The sequence below is a fragment of the Bradysia coprophila genome, unplaced genomic scaffold (genome assembly GCF_014529535.1).
Source record: "Bradysia coprophila strain Holo2 unplaced genomic scaffold, BU_Bcop_v1 contig_70, whole genome shotgun sequence".
Taxonomy (NCBI): Eukaryota; Metazoa; Arthropoda; class Insecta; order Diptera; family Sciaridae; genus Bradysia; species Bradysia coprophila.
Window position 1 is genome coordinate 1,347,809 of NW_023503941.1, and position 15,581 is coordinate 1,363,389.

A 15,581-nucleotide genomic window follows, 5' to 3' on the forward strand; every position below is an offset into this window, starting at 1 on the left:
ATCTTTTCTCTGCAATGCAAATCAATGTAGTAGCTGTGCCCAGCCCACCGCATAGATCAAGCGACTATAGTTGATTGTGTTAGTTATTAATGTTGACTTTGCAGGCTTCGAAGGAACAAAAGAGAAACGACGACAGTAGAAAATATAATCTTTATTGTAAAAACGTCCAAAGATTCTGACGAATATAAACGGAATGACCAGATCAATTTCAATTTAACGAGGCATACTAAAACCGATTCTTCGAATACTAGATCGTGAGATTGTATAAATCCAAAGTTTACAGCCTTGGTGTAAACCAACACACCTCCTCAACTACACCTCCGTCCTCCTTGCATCACAGGTATAATTTCCGAAATCTAGGCTGCTTTAATTGACATCAATTCGAACGATTTGCATCGAGTAATCTTCTTTAAAAGTTTCACTATCCTAATCGCTTGACGTGTTGTTCAATTACTAGAGTGCTTACGTCCGATCTCGCCAATTGCTATTGTGAACTAATCGTTTACATTCGATATCTGTATCAGCTGGACTATGGTAAACACCACTCCCAACACCACTGACACTGTAATTTAACATCGAATCACCGCTCTCTTCCACATTCCATTGTGCCGCAGATGTTGTGTATAGTCCACTATTTCCGCCATGATCAATTCAATTTCTGCCATGATACACTTCACTTCACATTCAATTAACGCACCTGGATCTTATGATCAATTCATGTCTGCTATGACCGCTTCTAATTCCACGATCAATTCTTTGCCATTATGATAAATTCAATTCTTAGGGTTCGAAAAGGAAGAACATAACATTCACAGTCCAACAGGATTTTTTTTTAAAGAAATCAGTGTCAGACTTTAATCGAGTCATTATTTGTCAGATTAACCAGATATTCGATGAATTAAAAGATCAATTTTTGGGCTTTATAAAATTTCGGTAATGGAACCGGTAATGTAAATCATAAAACCGGTTTCCGGTAATGTTTTATCGGTAATGAAATTATCGGTTGTCCGGAACCGAATTCAGAAACAACGGTTTCGATCTTTTCTCGTTCAAAAACCGCGATCAACCGATTAACCGAACCGATTTCAAAGTCACCAAACTTAGTAGTTTTCTGTGTTGAAATTTCTTCTTCGATTTATGCCAGTGGAATTGTATCCCGAGATGTCTGAGGACAAAAACTTTCTGCTAGCGACTCTTCTTCGATTTTTATGCCAAATTTTCAACACCTAATTGTGGGGTCCAAGTTTAGTAGAAACGTTTCACTGTCATTCCCGGAAATTCAATAGATTCGTCAACCGGTTTCTTTGTGATTAAAACAGAACGCGGTTTTTTCATGTCGAAATGGTTAACCAAATCGGTTCAAATCGGTTTGCATTCCCTACTTATTACTAATCGTCGATCTCGATACACAATCCAATCCGTAGATCCAGTACGATTTATTACTGACTCAAATACAAATTTTCGCACGTTTGATGACTTTGACATCGTCCTTTCCTTTGAGGTATAAATTCAAAGTTTGACCGTTAAAGATGAAACTATCTGCGAGAGAAAGGTGTTTCATTCTGAAGAAATGGGAACACGAAACTTCCATAGAATGACGACATTTTCCATTTCATTTGCTCCTTTGATTTAAAGTGTAGACGGTAATAGGTAAATACATTTTGAATATTATTTATTTCGACGTGAAAAGGCTATATGCTCTATATAATTTATGTTTTGCAGTAAATCAAATTGAACTCTCAGGTTGATTGACATCTATATGTTAGTATAACTAATCGCTTGAATTTGCTACTGTTAATGTTAGCACATGTAATCAGTTTTGTGATCATTAATCTCCGACTCCTAAATGTTTATCTAGAACATTTACATATTCTCGTAAAGTCGTTAATTAAAATTGCAAATATTAATTAGAAATTTGCTAAAATACAGGGTAAACTTACACCTTAAGTTTTCTCGGAGTACACTGAATCAATCCGAACAATTCCAGTGGCTTTTGAAACTTTTACATATTTTGGCACAAAAATAATAGAAATTTATCATCAAAAATATTTTACCGGGCGCGTGTAGATTGCTCTGGCAAATTTCCATTCATTTCGCGTTGTGAACAAAGTTTTACTAGGTAAGGCGCTAGATTAGAGTTTTCTGAACTCAATCCTTGATCAAAGTCGTTGAAAAAATTTTCACAAGATGAAGTCTGCAATAGTAAACCACCGTATGTCTGAGAATTTCAATTTTAAACCGCCTCAAAATATGGTGTTAACTAGCTAATTCCAAAAAAAAATTTTTTTTGGAATTTTTGAAATCATTTTAGTGGTCCGGAAAAATCGTCAAAGTTTGAATGGACAAATTTTTTTTCCCATATATTCCCATTCAAATTTCTGATTTCATCGCCATAAACACGAGCATTATCATTATACTACTTTGTTCTTGTATAGTTGTTGCGTCTTAGGGAACTTTTCAGCCGACGACAGAACTAAACTTTCATTGATTATTATACTTTGTTGTAGTTATATTTAATTACAAAACAAAAACGCATACACAGCTAAAATGAATGTATCAAAGAAGAATGAGCATAAACAAATTGTGGCGATAAGAGTAACGAAGAAGAGGCCGTTCAGCGTATACCATTGACATTGTCCTACTGAGTTTTAGTGTGCGATATTATTGTTCACTTATTCAAATAGCATTTCAAACCAATGAAAGTAGATAAGTAGGTATGGCCAGTCCATACAAGTCGGAGCACATACAGATTTGTATGGCGCCACCTCAAACGAACTCATTTCTAGTGAAAATTTGCACTAGAAACGAGTTCGTTTGAGGTGGCGCCATACAAATCCGTATGTGCTCCGACTAGAACAAATTTGAACGTTTGGCCATACCTATCCATTTACTTTAATTGTTTCAAACCACTTAAACCATTGTTAGCCAACTACTTATTAATCACTCTTTTGTTGCAATATTTTAACTATGAACCATCACATCAAAGCATTTTTGGTTTTTATTAATGTTCCGAAAAATATTTCAAAAAATCAATTGAAAAAAGCTCTCGTAGGGTGGGACTTTTCACCAAAGCCTCCCTAATCTAAAAATGCCTCTGTCAATAGATCTCTTCCAAGCGCAGGTGCAAAGTGCAGTTTACTGTCAAACGTCATCCACAGAGCCATAACCTCAACGGGTTTCCATACATTTTGTCAACAACATTGTTTGGTTATGTAGTCTGTGGATGACGATTGACATTTCGATGTTGCACTTGGAAGAGACCTATATACACGAGTACGTCTGCACATCTAGATACCTATAGTTAATGCACATAATGTAAGTCAAAACTTGATCATATCATATATTGCCATTTCTAAAGTATTATGCTCGTGATGCAGATTATGCAATGGTTAGTCATTAGTCATACTCGTGTATAACTGCAATCTATATCCTCTTGTTCTTCAGCTATTGTGAAAAAGATACATTGAACGTCATCTTCATTAGCACAAGCAGAGTAGAATCGAAAATCATTTTTCGGGTGGCATCAGTTCACATTTGTGCTTCTTGTTATATTGAGTGTTTTGTTTGAAATTATGGATGACTTGGACAGTATTTTTTCCAATCTGAAAATAAATTCGGATAATCCTTCGGACAACCAAGATGCTGCGAAATATTTGGAAGAAATCAATGTTGCATTAAAGACAAACGAAACGACTTCCAAGTGGTTAGATGAGCTACGGAACGATTACGGATCAGTGATAGATGAAGAACTAAATAAATTGATCTCGCACAACAAGGACGATTTCTCGAATCCACCGGGTGACGATGCAGTAGCTTTGAGGTATTCAGTTGTCGAAATGATAGCTAAGCGATGTCTTCGAATCGAAATTCAAATTCGAAAAGATGAATTTCAAGCAGCAGATGCATTTGCTCTTGTTAAATTAATTAACTCACACAAAGCTTATTATGCTGACAAAGAAAATATGGTTGGCTTCCGATACGTTGCCAATTGCTTGGCAATCAAGGGAAAGATCCAAGAAATCAAAAAGAAGATGGTGAAGGATGCTACGCAAGTCAGTGCATCTGCATTAAAGGGCCTGTTAAATACACTAAATGAATGCTCCACGAGTATTCCCCATCAAGTCGGAGTTTTCGCTATAAAACAGTACTTTGCTGGTAATCTACTGAAAGGCGTCTGTCACGACTTCCAATTGAGAATTATTCGCAACGTAAGTTTTTCAAAAAAACATCTGCTTAACGGACCAGTGAATGGTTAAAATTTTCAGTTAATAAGAATGGATCCAGAAAACCTAGAATGGAGATTTTGTTTGTACTCGGTACTTCGTTTCAAGAAAGCAGCAAGCAAAAGCTTCGGCACCCCATCACAAGAAGAAATTGATGTTATTGTTGAAGCAATGGACAAACGATATGCCATGTTTGATGCCCGAATATGCCTGGGATATGCATTCTGTCTAGCAGAAATTCTAAAAAGTTCTGGAAAGTTCGTGCCCATAAAATATGGCAGAAAAGTTTTCCATCGTGAATCAGACGTATTGGAATGCATTCGAGCAAAGGTCGAGTGAGTTTTAAACTTTCAAGATCATTGCAGAGTTAATCATTCAGTTAATTTACGATTGCTTCTAGTGATGTCTTGGCCATTGATCCGACATCGGTTAGATCAAACATTGACGTGGCAAAAATATACTCGTCGATACTTCCTTACGCTCATCGCGACACTGCATTTGCAATGGTCTGTGTCAGACGTGCATTATTGTTCAATCCGAACTCCAGCAAAGCGAACCATAGAATGGCAGTGTTGTCAATATCGACGGTAAGTCAGACATCATTTTATAATGAAAAGTGACTCGTGTCAACGATTCTATTGTTGTAGAACTCTCCAAGCGCTGCGCTGGAATATCTCAAGAAAGCTGTAGAAAATGACGCAAGAAACGTTTTCGCAACGGTGGATCTGTTAAAAGTTTATATGGAAAATATTCCAGTGCATAAAGCAGAAATTAAGGAAATTTTGTTGGATCCTGCTCACAAAATCGGGAAGCATTACACAGAAATGCTTATTCTGAACGCTGTGTATTCATCTTCAAATGGAAACGATGAAAAGTCGGTCGATCTGCTCATCGAAGCCATGAATACCGACGCCAAGTGTGTTGATTCATTGGAGGTAAATTTTAATTTTAATGACCTCCATCCACGTAACATTACCTAATACTATCGTCCTATGCAACAGAGACTTCATAGCACCTTCAAACGCTTCAATTGGGTTGACTACAATTCGTTCTCTAAAAGAATTAAAGACACTGTAGAGCTAAGGCTCGCACTTTGTGGACGCTCTGAGAGAGATGTTTTGACGAAAATATTGAAATCATTGAGACATTCGAACACGTATGGAAGTCATCGTCAACAATCGAAGCCTGGGCGTGGTAAATATGAAGATTTCTACAATAGATCTTATGGATCACAACAATCAGGATATAATAGAGGTTCACGACCGGGTAGCAGTGGTAAATTTGATTACGAAGGATTCAAAAAATCGTATGGATCATACTAATCGGGTCGATCTAGTTATGATTCGGGATTTAAGGGTGACAACAAGGATGGATCATATCAATCCGGTGGATCACATCAATCCGGTGGATCACATCAATCCGGTGGATCACATCAATCCGGTGGATCACATCAATCCGGTGGATCACATCAATCCAGTGGATCACATCAATCCGGTGGATCACATCAATCCAGTGGATCACATCAATCCAGTGGATCACATCAATCAGGTGGATCACATCAATCCAGTGGATCAAATGAATCCGGTGGATCATATCAATCCGGTGGATCATATCAATCCGGTGGATCAAATGAATCCGGTGGATCACATCAATCCGGTGGATCAAATGAATCCGGTGGATCACATCAATCCGGTGGATCAAATGATTCCATGATCCACTACGATGTATTGGGTTTGACTAAACTGGCTACAAAGGCTGACATTAAAAAGAAATTTCGTGAATTGGCTAGAGAGCATCATCCAGGTATGGACTTAACAATATCGTTTTCATGATTCAAATACTAATTTTGTCTGTATTCGTTGCAGATAAAAACATGGATTTATCTACCGATGAACTTTTGAAGAAACAAGAAGTTATGAAACGGATCAATTCAGCCTACGTAGCTTTGAAGGGATGATAAAAGTCGTGAATTCGAATTCAATTTCAATTTCGAGGATAAATTTTGGTTTATTGAACGGATATAGCGATAGCAATTTGCATAAATTTCATAAATTAAAAGCCTCTGTTCGTCAAACACGTTTCATGACTTGGTTTAGCGAACCGAATGCACTGAAAGAGCCAACTAAATAACTGGCCAACCAAAGACTGTGCCTCGTCAACGAAAGCAATAAAACGAATCAAGATCTTTTGGTGGTTCAGCCTTTCGGTGCATTCCGGTTTGCGATACCAAGCCGATCACATTTGTATTCCATTTTCGCGCTAAGAATTGTCGTTTTACTAGGGCAGTCCATGCAGATCGAAATCCGTAAACAATTGCTGAGTCCGATCGTACACATTCCTAGTCGTTTCGAGCATTTCGGGTAGCAATTCGATTGCCCTTTCAACGTCCAAGCAAACTTTGTTCAGCAATTGATCTCTCGTCGGCATTGTGTACATGGCCACCATGGCACCTTTGCGAACTAACCAGGGATGATATTGAGCAAGTGTTTGAGTGTAGGCGGCTTGGCACACCGTGCTAGTCTTCTCGGATGGATTCAATTTGCCCAAATTAAACAGAAATTCTCGAATGAAATCTGAAATGAGCGAGAGAAAGGAAACGGATGTCATCGAAACGAAAACAATATTTTTGGCACGAGAATGCACACCTAGTCCTCTATGTAGTCGAAGCAATGTCCGGCTGCCAGACACATAATCACTTTTATTGAGCAAACCAGTTGTCTTTTCGTAGTTCAACATCGAACTGAATGTGGCAAATTTTTCGTTATTTTCTTTTCTACGGAATTCTTCTAAGATTTCAATTTTCGACTTTACGTCGCTGCTGACAAAGCCGAATACGGTGCCCATTAGTGAGAAGAACCTTTTTTGGTACATTGAACATTGTAAGAGAACAACAAAGGAAAACAATGGAAAAATTTACTTGTTCAGCTCGGTGAAGCCCTCCAAGGTAGGTGTCCACGTAAATATCATTGTCATTGATTTCGTGCAACGACTGCGAAAACTTTTGATGCACTAAACTTAAATCGAACCGATCTTGAGCCATTTCTTTGTTTGTTTAAAATTAAATCGTTTACGAAAATGGAATGAAAACTAAGAATTTAACGAAAAAAAATAAATTCGCGCACCTACTAAAATATTGTTGTGTTGATGGACAACACAATGGTGAAAATATTGTGACAGGCCGGTAGTATCTTCGATGACGTTGAAATCGGCTGAGTACAAAAACGAGCTTTTACTCCTCTCCAATTTGATACACAAACATTGGAACCAGTTGCCTGCGTAAGCCAAATTATTTCCGTGTCTAGAAGTCGGGCTGGGCTCAATCCATTTTTTCATTCGTTTCAGTTCAATGGATGTCCAATGTCAACGACCCAGCGAAGCTATTTCACCGTTCTACACACTGTTGACACCTAACGGATCCTTACAGCTATTGAAGAATCGATGGACTTGGCATAGAGCCATCGAGATCCTTACGCAGTCGTTAGATGTCAATATATCGGTTCCTCAGGGTAGGCTGCGATTTAAAACAAAATATTTTGTGGAGCAGAAAGGAAAGTAATTTTCTCTCCGTTTTTCAGTCGCTGATGCGGAGCTAGTTGCAGCCAATTTGAATGCAGAAAATACAAAAATGGCTAAAATCGTGGACGAAATTCGGTTTATGTACCAAACGGGAAATCAAACCGTTGCGGAAATTCGGAAATATTTACAATTTTTACTGGACACATCGTTGGGATCGCTTATACCAGAAAGTCTCATGATAAACCGACGTAGTTTCTGCGATTACGAAGAAGAGTTTCTGTGCGCCTGCAGTTTGATAGCTAATTCGATGAAAAGAAACTGAAAAAGTCTTGCTCATTGGGAAATAAATTTCATTTTGTATTTAGTCACAAATGTTTCGTATCTAAGCAAAGTGCATATCCCTTCCTCATGTCGGTCTGAAACCATATTTCAGGAGGAACCAAATTGCTGTTCAAAAATGAAGTCGCTTGTGCTACATGAGCCACGAAATTTGATTCGAAACCGACCGCTGACCGCTTGACGAATCGAATCCTTTTTTTAGTTTAGAGTGAAGAAAATGCGGATTTCGTCGCTCCTCTGTTTACACAATCTGTGTAATTTGATGACCACAGAAGATCTTGGTGGACATACAGCTATTTACAATGTTTGGCTAGATTTGGGTCAACAGGTCTTCCAGGGAACACAGAACACCGACATTCTGGAAGCGTCCACATCACTGATGCGAGGGGCACTCGATCATCTCAAGTACAGTCCGATTTTATTCGAGAAAATGACCAACGACGACCTGCAGCTTATGCTTAATGGCGTACAAAATTGTACCGAACCAGAAACTCGCGCAAATTGGCTGAGATTGGCAGAAGTTCTAGTCAAAACCATTATTGCATTCATTGTGGACGCCAGTTTACAAGAGCAGGATTCTTGAGCTAAATCGGAGGCGATGGACATTTTCTCGGACAATGACTGGGAACAAATTGTTTATGAGTTGGGCTTGGTGGCAAAGGCGAAACAGTTGGAACGTGTGCTCAAGAATAAGATTCAGCAACAGAAACAAGATTTGAGCGACCGGTATTCGGCTGTTTGTACAGTTCGATTAAATCTGTCGAGATTTACCGAGTATATGAAGTCGCAGCAACGAAAATACAAACCCAAATAGACGTGTTGTCAAATAGGCTACGTTTTAATGCAAATAAATTTGAATAATTTTTGAACCGTGCATTGGACAGAATTATTTTAGTAAAATGTTGGAATCGGACAAAATCCCAATACGAAATAATCAGTTGCTAATCGTGGAGCAAATTTCCCCATGTAATCTTTGACCATCTGATAATCGGAATCGAAAGTGATGCGAAGATTTTCTTCGGCGTGTTTCACAAAACCGTCCTTAATAGTTCTGCTCACCGCTTGTCCAATCAATTCCGGTGAAGTGTTAAGCAAATTTATGGCTGCTCCCCGATAAAGATGCGAAATGCGCTCGTCATATTGACAGAACATTCTTTTCATTTGCTCTAGAACAGTAAGTGATTTTAAAGGGAGTTTTTTAGCAGAGAAGAAAATGAAGTAAGAGAAATGAAGAGTTTCACATTAAAGGCTTTTGATACGAATAGGTGTTTCGTACGGGTCGGCGTTAGCTATGTTCTTTTGTTGAAATATTCTCGGAATGCAGTGCTTGAGTACATAAAAAAGGCGATTGTAGGGTAAACCTTAGCTTGCGCTGCCCGAAAATGTTCCTAATAGCATTCATCATAAAATCTTGTACGAGCAGGCTACTATTGGAACTTCAACGATTTTATCAACCGAAAATTATAATTTCTTAGAACTGTTTTAGTAACCTGCCTACCTATTGTAAAAGTAATCCGCCAATAAAACAGAGTTGTGTGAAAACTTAACTGAAACAAGATTCTCGTAGACTTCTCTTTAGAACATTTGGTTCACTTTTGCCACGACATATAGTAAAGATACAGGCAGGAGGAGTCGAAGCAAATACATTCAAAGAAGAGACCTGAATACCGTGAAATTCGCGTTTAACACCAAAATCAAAAGTCTTCTTATCAATTTAGGTCCCTCGTCAAATCGACTATTCCTGCCTGTATCTTTAGTATGTGATGCTTTTGCTGTTTTAGTTTGATTGCCTGTAAGAAATGAAATTCCTGCCATTTGTCCGATGTGTATGCATGCAATGTAGACGCTATTTATAGATACTATCAACCGAAGCGACAAATTAACTTTTCTTCATCTAGCGGACTAAGTTCCCTTAATCATAGTAATTTTCGAAATACAATTTCTTCGTACGGTATAGGTCGAAATCGAAAATCACCAATGACGACTTTCATGAATGGGCCCTTAAATTTCTTTGACTAAATTAACCAAAGTACAGAATCTATAAGTGGCGTCAAACAGAAATGGTCTCTGCGAGAAAACTGTCAAAATTACGCTTTGCGCTACGCTGTCGGTGTCGAACAAACGTGTCTACAAAGTAGAATGACTGCTTCGGGGTCTCAAGCACCAAGTAATTCTTGTCTGCAACAATCACAGAGTATCAGACTTGCTTCCGGCAGGCACAAAAACACAATCTAGTTCCTTTCTTCATCTTTAATTCATTAAATTCTTCGAGTTTTTAATTGTTTAGGATCCATTCCGATGTATTGATACAGACACTTTAAGCCGGTCGCCTGATAGCCTTGTGACTTGGTTTGAAGAAGTCGAAGGCCTCCATTGACCTGCTTAATTAGTATATCCTTTCCCTCTACTAATTCGTTCGCGGTTTCTCCAGGAGAATCTCTTCCTTCATCCGACGCAGATGATGACTCATCACTTTCTGTATTTTCATTCCAATCTCGGGTAAGCTGCATCACTTCTTCACATTGTGAAACTGTTATTGGGTATGTTCGCAGCCAATGTTCAACCTCTCTTGATATGGTGACAAAATCAAATGGTCTGGCTAATAATTATAAAAATTATGCCATATCGAGTGAAGATTTTTATTTCATTTTTTACCTGCCATCTTGTTGTAGAGAAGTTTGATTCTAAGACTTTTATTTAACATACGATAGGCTCAAATGATTAATAGATAAATAAAATAAAAATCTCGTACAAATACAGATAATTTTGACAGTTCACACTTTTTCGAACAACCAATCAAAACAATTTATTTATTCAGTGGTGAATTCTGTAAAGTGGCGGTCACTTTCAAATTTTGTTATTCAAAAAAATTGTAAATTAAAAATTTTGTTGTTCTAAATTATGTTATTGTTGGTTTTATGTTGTTTATTTGTGAAATAAACTAACACAACACTCAGCCAAAGTTTAAATATTCACAAATATGTTTCAATCAAAATTTATAAAATTCAGTTTTCATAAAAAGGTGCTCAAATTTGTGAATACTACGCTGGATTTTCGGCTCCCGGCCAAAGTCAGGACGCACAAAATATGGAGCCTCAAAATACGGACAAAAACATAGCTAACGCCGACCCGTACGAAACACCTATTCGTGTCAAAAGCCTTTAAAATCACTTATCCACTCTTTGCCTTGTTATCATATACAAATTAATTGCCGGAGGCAATATAGACAGCCCCGTACGAAGTCAACTTTCATAAATTCCTATTTAAACAGCTATATACCGCTATATTTACCTATATTTCACTATAAATAAACATTTCACAGAGGAATATGCTATTATATAGCTCTATATGCCTGTACATAGCTGTATATAGCTGTATATAGGTATATATAGATGTCACTATATGGAATCCCTGAAACCCCACACACATAACAAATTATTTCCATGTTAACAGAAACTGTCTAAGTACCATTTTCCCCAAGATATTTCACTTTTAATAAAATCCAATATGGCTGCCGACAGCCATTTTATTAGGAGACTGGATATAGTACCGACGCTTTACATTCGTTATTACCTTTCAAACAAAAAAAATTCATGAAATAATGTTCTCCGGAGCGTGAGCTAGGTCTCTTGGAGTGAGCTCTTATCCGGCTACTCGGCCGTACAGTCAACGTGGAGTATTTTGTCAATATCTCGAGTAAATTTTGACCGAATTTCATGAATTTTTTTTGTTTGAAAGGTATTAACGCATGTAAAGCGTCGGTACTATTTCTGGTCTCCTAACAAAATGGCTGCCGGCGGCCATATTGGATTTTAGTAAAAGTGAAATATCTTGTGAAAAATTGTACTTAGAGAGTTTTTGTTAACATGGAAATAATTTGTTATGTGTGTGGGGTTTCAGGGATTCCATATATGGACATCTATATATACCTATATACCGCTATATCGAGCTATATACAGGCATATAGAGCTATATAATAGCATATTCCTCTGTGAAATGTTTATTTATAGTGAAATATAGGTAAATATAGCGGTATGTAGCTGTTTAAATAGGAATTTATGAAATTTGACTTCGTACGGGGCTGTCTATATTGCCTCCGGCAATTTATTTGTTGATGATAACAAGGCAAAGAGTGGATAATGTAAGTGATTTTAAAGGGCGAATAGCTTTTCAGTAGGGAAGAAAATGAAGTAAGAGAAATGAAGAGTTTCACATTAAAGGCTTTTGATACGAATAGGTGTTTCGTACGGGTCGGCGTTAGCTATGTTTTTGTCTGTATTCGTTGCAGATAAAAACATGGATTTATCTACCGATGAACTTTTGAAGAAACAAGAAGTTATGAAACGGATCAATTCAGCCTACGAAGCTTTGAAGGGATGATAAAAGTCGTGAATTCGAATTCAATTTCAATTTCGAGGATAAATTTTGGTTTATTGAACGGATATAGCGATAGCAATTTGCATAAATTTCATAAATTAAAAGCCTCTGTTCGTCAAACACGTTTCATGACTTGGTTTAGCGAACCGAATGCACTGAAAGAGCCAACTAAATAACTGGCCAACCAAAGACTGTGCCTCGTCAACGAAAGCAATAAAACGAATCAAGATCTTTTGGTGGTTCAGCCTTTCGGTGCATTCCGGTTTGCGATACCAAGCCGATCACATTTGTATTCCATTTTCGCGCTAAGAATTGTCGTTTTACTAGGGCAGTCCATGCAGATCGAAATCCGTAAACAATTGCTGAGTCCGATCGTACACATTCCTAGTCGTTTCGAGCATTTCGGGTAGCAATTCGATTGCCCTTTCAACGTCCAAGCAAACTTTGTTCAGCAATTGATCTCTCGTCGGCATTGTGTACATGGCCACCATGGCACCTTTGCGAACTAACCAGGGATGATATTGAGCAAGTGTTTGAGTGTAGGCGGCTTGGCACACCGTGCTAGTCTTCTCGGATGGATTCAATTTGCCCAAATTAAACAGAAATTCTCGAATGAAATCTGAAATGAGCGAGAGAAAGGAAACGGATGTCATCGAAACGAAAACAATATTTTTGGCACGAGAATGCACACCTAGTCCTCTATGTAGTCGAAGCAATGTCCGGCTGCCAGACACATAATCACTTTTATTGAGCAAACCAGTTGTCTTTTCGTAGTTCAACATCGAACTGAATGTGGCAAATTTTTCGTTATTTTCTTTTCTACGGAATTCTTCTAAGATTTCAATTTTCGACTTTACGTCGCTGCTGACAAAGCCGAATACGGTGCCCATTAGTGAGAAGAACCTTTTTTATATTACAAATTGTAAGAGAACAACAAAGGAAGACAATGGAAAATTTACTTGTTCAGTTCGGTGAAGCCTTCCAGGTAGGTGTCCACGTAAATATCATTGTCATTGATTTCGTGCAACGACTCCGAAAACTTTTTATGCACTAAACTTAAATCGAATCGATCTTGAGCCATTTCTTTGTTTGTTTAAAATTAAATCGTTTACGAAAATGGAATGAAAACTAAGAATTTAACGAAAAAAATAAATTCGCGCACCTACTAAAATATTGTTGTGTTGATGGACAACACAATGGTGAAAATATTGTGACATTTCTCACTATCTGTCACTGCAGTCAGTGCTGAAAATTGAAAACTTACGTCACAAGGACGGAAATGTTGAAAGTCGCCTGAATTTTGGTCTGCTGGTGCATTGAGTGGATAGTACTCGCCGATTTTGACATGGTCGAACCGCACCGACCCACAATATGAAAAATCGGTGTATTGACAACACAATATGAAAATATTGTGACATTTCTCAACTATCTGTCACTGAAGTCAGTGCTGAAAATTGAAAACTGAAAACTTAAAGTATACCCGGGTAAAAATTTCGGTCTCATGAGACCACGAAAAAAGTGTTCTCAACGGTCTCATTTCGGTCTAAAAATGGTTGGTAGTCTCAATCCAGTCTCAAATTTATTTATTTTTTGTGATGAAACTTTTGGATGAACAAATTGTCATTTTTGAGATCTACTGAGTCTGAACGAGTAGTCTCTTTTCGAGTATTCTTTGGAGGAATTGTCGAGACTAAGTGAGCAGTCTCACTGTGGATAAGTTTTTAGACCGCGTGAGTCCGAACGAGTAGTCTCTTTTCGAGTATTCTTTGGTGGAATTGTCGAGACTAAGTGAGCAGTCTCATTGTGGATAAGTTTTCAGACCATATGAGATGGAGTGAGTGGTCTCTTTTAAAGAAATTTTTTTCTTCGATTTTTGAGGTTGGTTGAGTGGTCTCATTTAAAGAAAATATTTTCTTCGACTTTTGAGACCGGTTGAGTGGTCTCATTTGAAGAAAATATTTACTTTGCCTTTTGAGGTTGGTTGAGTGGTCTCATTTGACGAAAATATTGTCTTCGACGTTCGAGGTTAGTTGAGTGGTCTCATTTGAAGAAAAGATTTTCTTCGACGTTTGAGGTTGGTTGAGTGGTCTCATTTAGAGAAAAAATTTTCTTCGACTTATGAGACCGGTTGAGTGGTCTCATTTGAAGAAAATACTTTCTTCGACTTTTGAGACCGGTTGAGTGGTCTCATTTGCAGAAAATATTTTCTTCGACTTTTGAGGTTGGTTGAGTGGTCTCATTTGACGAAAATATTTTCTTTGTCGTTTGAGGTTGGTTGAGTGGTCTTTTTTGAAGAAATTTTTTTCTTTGACTTTTGAGACCGGTTGAGTGGTCTCTTTTGAAGAAATTTTTTTCTTTGACTTTTGAGACCAGTTTGAGTGGTCTCATTTGAAGAAAATATTTTCTTCGACTTATGAGACCGGTTGAGTGGTCTCTTTTGAAGAAAATATTTTCTTCGACTTTTGAGACCGGTTGAGTGGTCTCGTTTAAAGAAAATATTTTCTTCGACTTTTGAGACCGGTTGAGTGGTCTCGTTTAAAGAAAATATTTTCTTCGACTTTTGAGACCGGTTGAGTGGTCTCGTTTAAAGAAAATATTTTCTTCGACTTTTGAGACCGGTTGAGTGGTCTCGTTTAAAGAAAATATTTTCTTCGACTTTTGAGACCGGTTGAGTGGTCTCGTTTAAAGAAAATATTTTCTTCGACTTTTGAGGTTGGTTGAGTGGTCTCATTTGACGAAAATATTTTCTTTGTCGTTTGAGGTTGGTTGAGTGGTCTTTTTTGAAGAAATTTTTTTCTTTGACTTTTGAGACCGGTTGAGTGGTCTCTTTTGAAGAAATTTTTTTCTTTGACTTTTGAGACCAGTTTGAGTGGTCTCATTTGAAGAAAATATTTTCTTCGACTTATGAGACCGGTTGAGTGGTCTCTTTTGAAGAAAATATTTTCTTCGACTTTTGAGACCGGTTGAGTGGTCTCGTTTAAAGAAAATATTTTCTTCGACTTTTGAGACCGGTTGAGTGGTCTCATTTGAAGAAATTTTTTTCTTTGACTTTTGAGACCGGTTGAGTGGTCTCTTTTGAAGAAAATATTTTCTTTGACTTTTGAGACCGGTTGAGTGGTCTCATTT

At 37.7% G+C, this 15,581-nt stretch overlaps 3 protein-coding genes and 3 long non-coding RNA genes across 6 annotated transcripts; 3 read left to right on the plus strand and 3 right to left on the minus strand.

Annotated features, from left to right (window-relative positions):
• Positions 1-3,846: 3,846 nt before the first annotated feature.
• Positions 3,847-5,611, plus strand: LOC119083616. The gene is made up of 5 exons (XM_037193353.1): positions 3,847-4,208; positions 4,266-4,558; positions 4,624-4,810; positions 4,871-5,158; positions 5,225-5,611. Exons 1-5 carry the CDS (start codon positions 3,963-3,965, stop codon positions 5,543-5,545), a joined length of 1,335 nt encoding a protein of 444 aa, XP_037049248.1. The 5' UTR covers positions 3,847-3,962; the 3' UTR covers positions 5,546-5,611.
• Positions 5,612-5,865: 254 nt separating this feature from the next.
• Positions 5,866-6,481, plus strand: LOC119083623. Its single transcript, XR_005088907.1, has 2 exons — positions 5,866-6,026; positions 6,089-6,481. It is a non-coding gene; the product is annotated as an uncharacterized LOC119083623 (long non-coding RNA).
• On the minus strand, positions 6,468-7,406 carry LOC119083620 (ceramide-1-phosphate transfer protein-like). The gene is given in 4 exon segments (XM_037193357.1): positions 6,468-6,796; positions 6,869-7,080; positions 7,141-7,166; positions 7,168-7,406. Coding segments are annotated over 4 exon segments (630 nt in total). The 5' UTR covers positions 7,264-7,406; the 3' UTR covers positions 6,468-6,500.
• On the plus strand, positions 7,393-8,017 carry LOC119083622. Its single transcript, XR_005088906.1, has 3 exons — positions 7,393-7,499; positions 7,566-7,729; positions 7,799-8,017. It is a non-coding gene; the product is annotated as an uncharacterized LOC119083622 (long non-coding RNA).
• Positions 8,018-10,313: 2,296 nt separating this feature from the next.
• Positions 10,314-10,839, minus strand: LOC119083621. The gene is made up of 2 exons (XR_005088905.1): positions 10,734-10,839; positions 10,314-10,677 (listed from the first exon to the last, which is right to left on the minus strand). It is a non-coding gene; the product is annotated as an uncharacterized LOC119083621 (long non-coding RNA).
• A 1,727-nt stretch (positions 10,840-12,566) lies between these two features.
• Positions 12,567-13,679, minus strand: LOC119083619 (ceramide-1-phosphate transfer protein-like). Its single transcript, XM_037193356.1, has 3 exons — positions 13,415-13,679; positions 13,147-13,358; positions 12,567-13,074 (listed from the first exon to the last, which is right to left on the minus strand). Exons 1-3 carry the CDS (start codon positions 13,534-13,536, stop codon positions 12,779-12,781), a joined length of 630 nt encoding a protein of 209 aa, XP_037049251.1. The 5' UTR covers positions 13,537-13,679; the 3' UTR covers positions 12,567-12,778.
• Between the last annotated feature and the right edge of the window lie 1,902 nt (positions 13,680-15,581).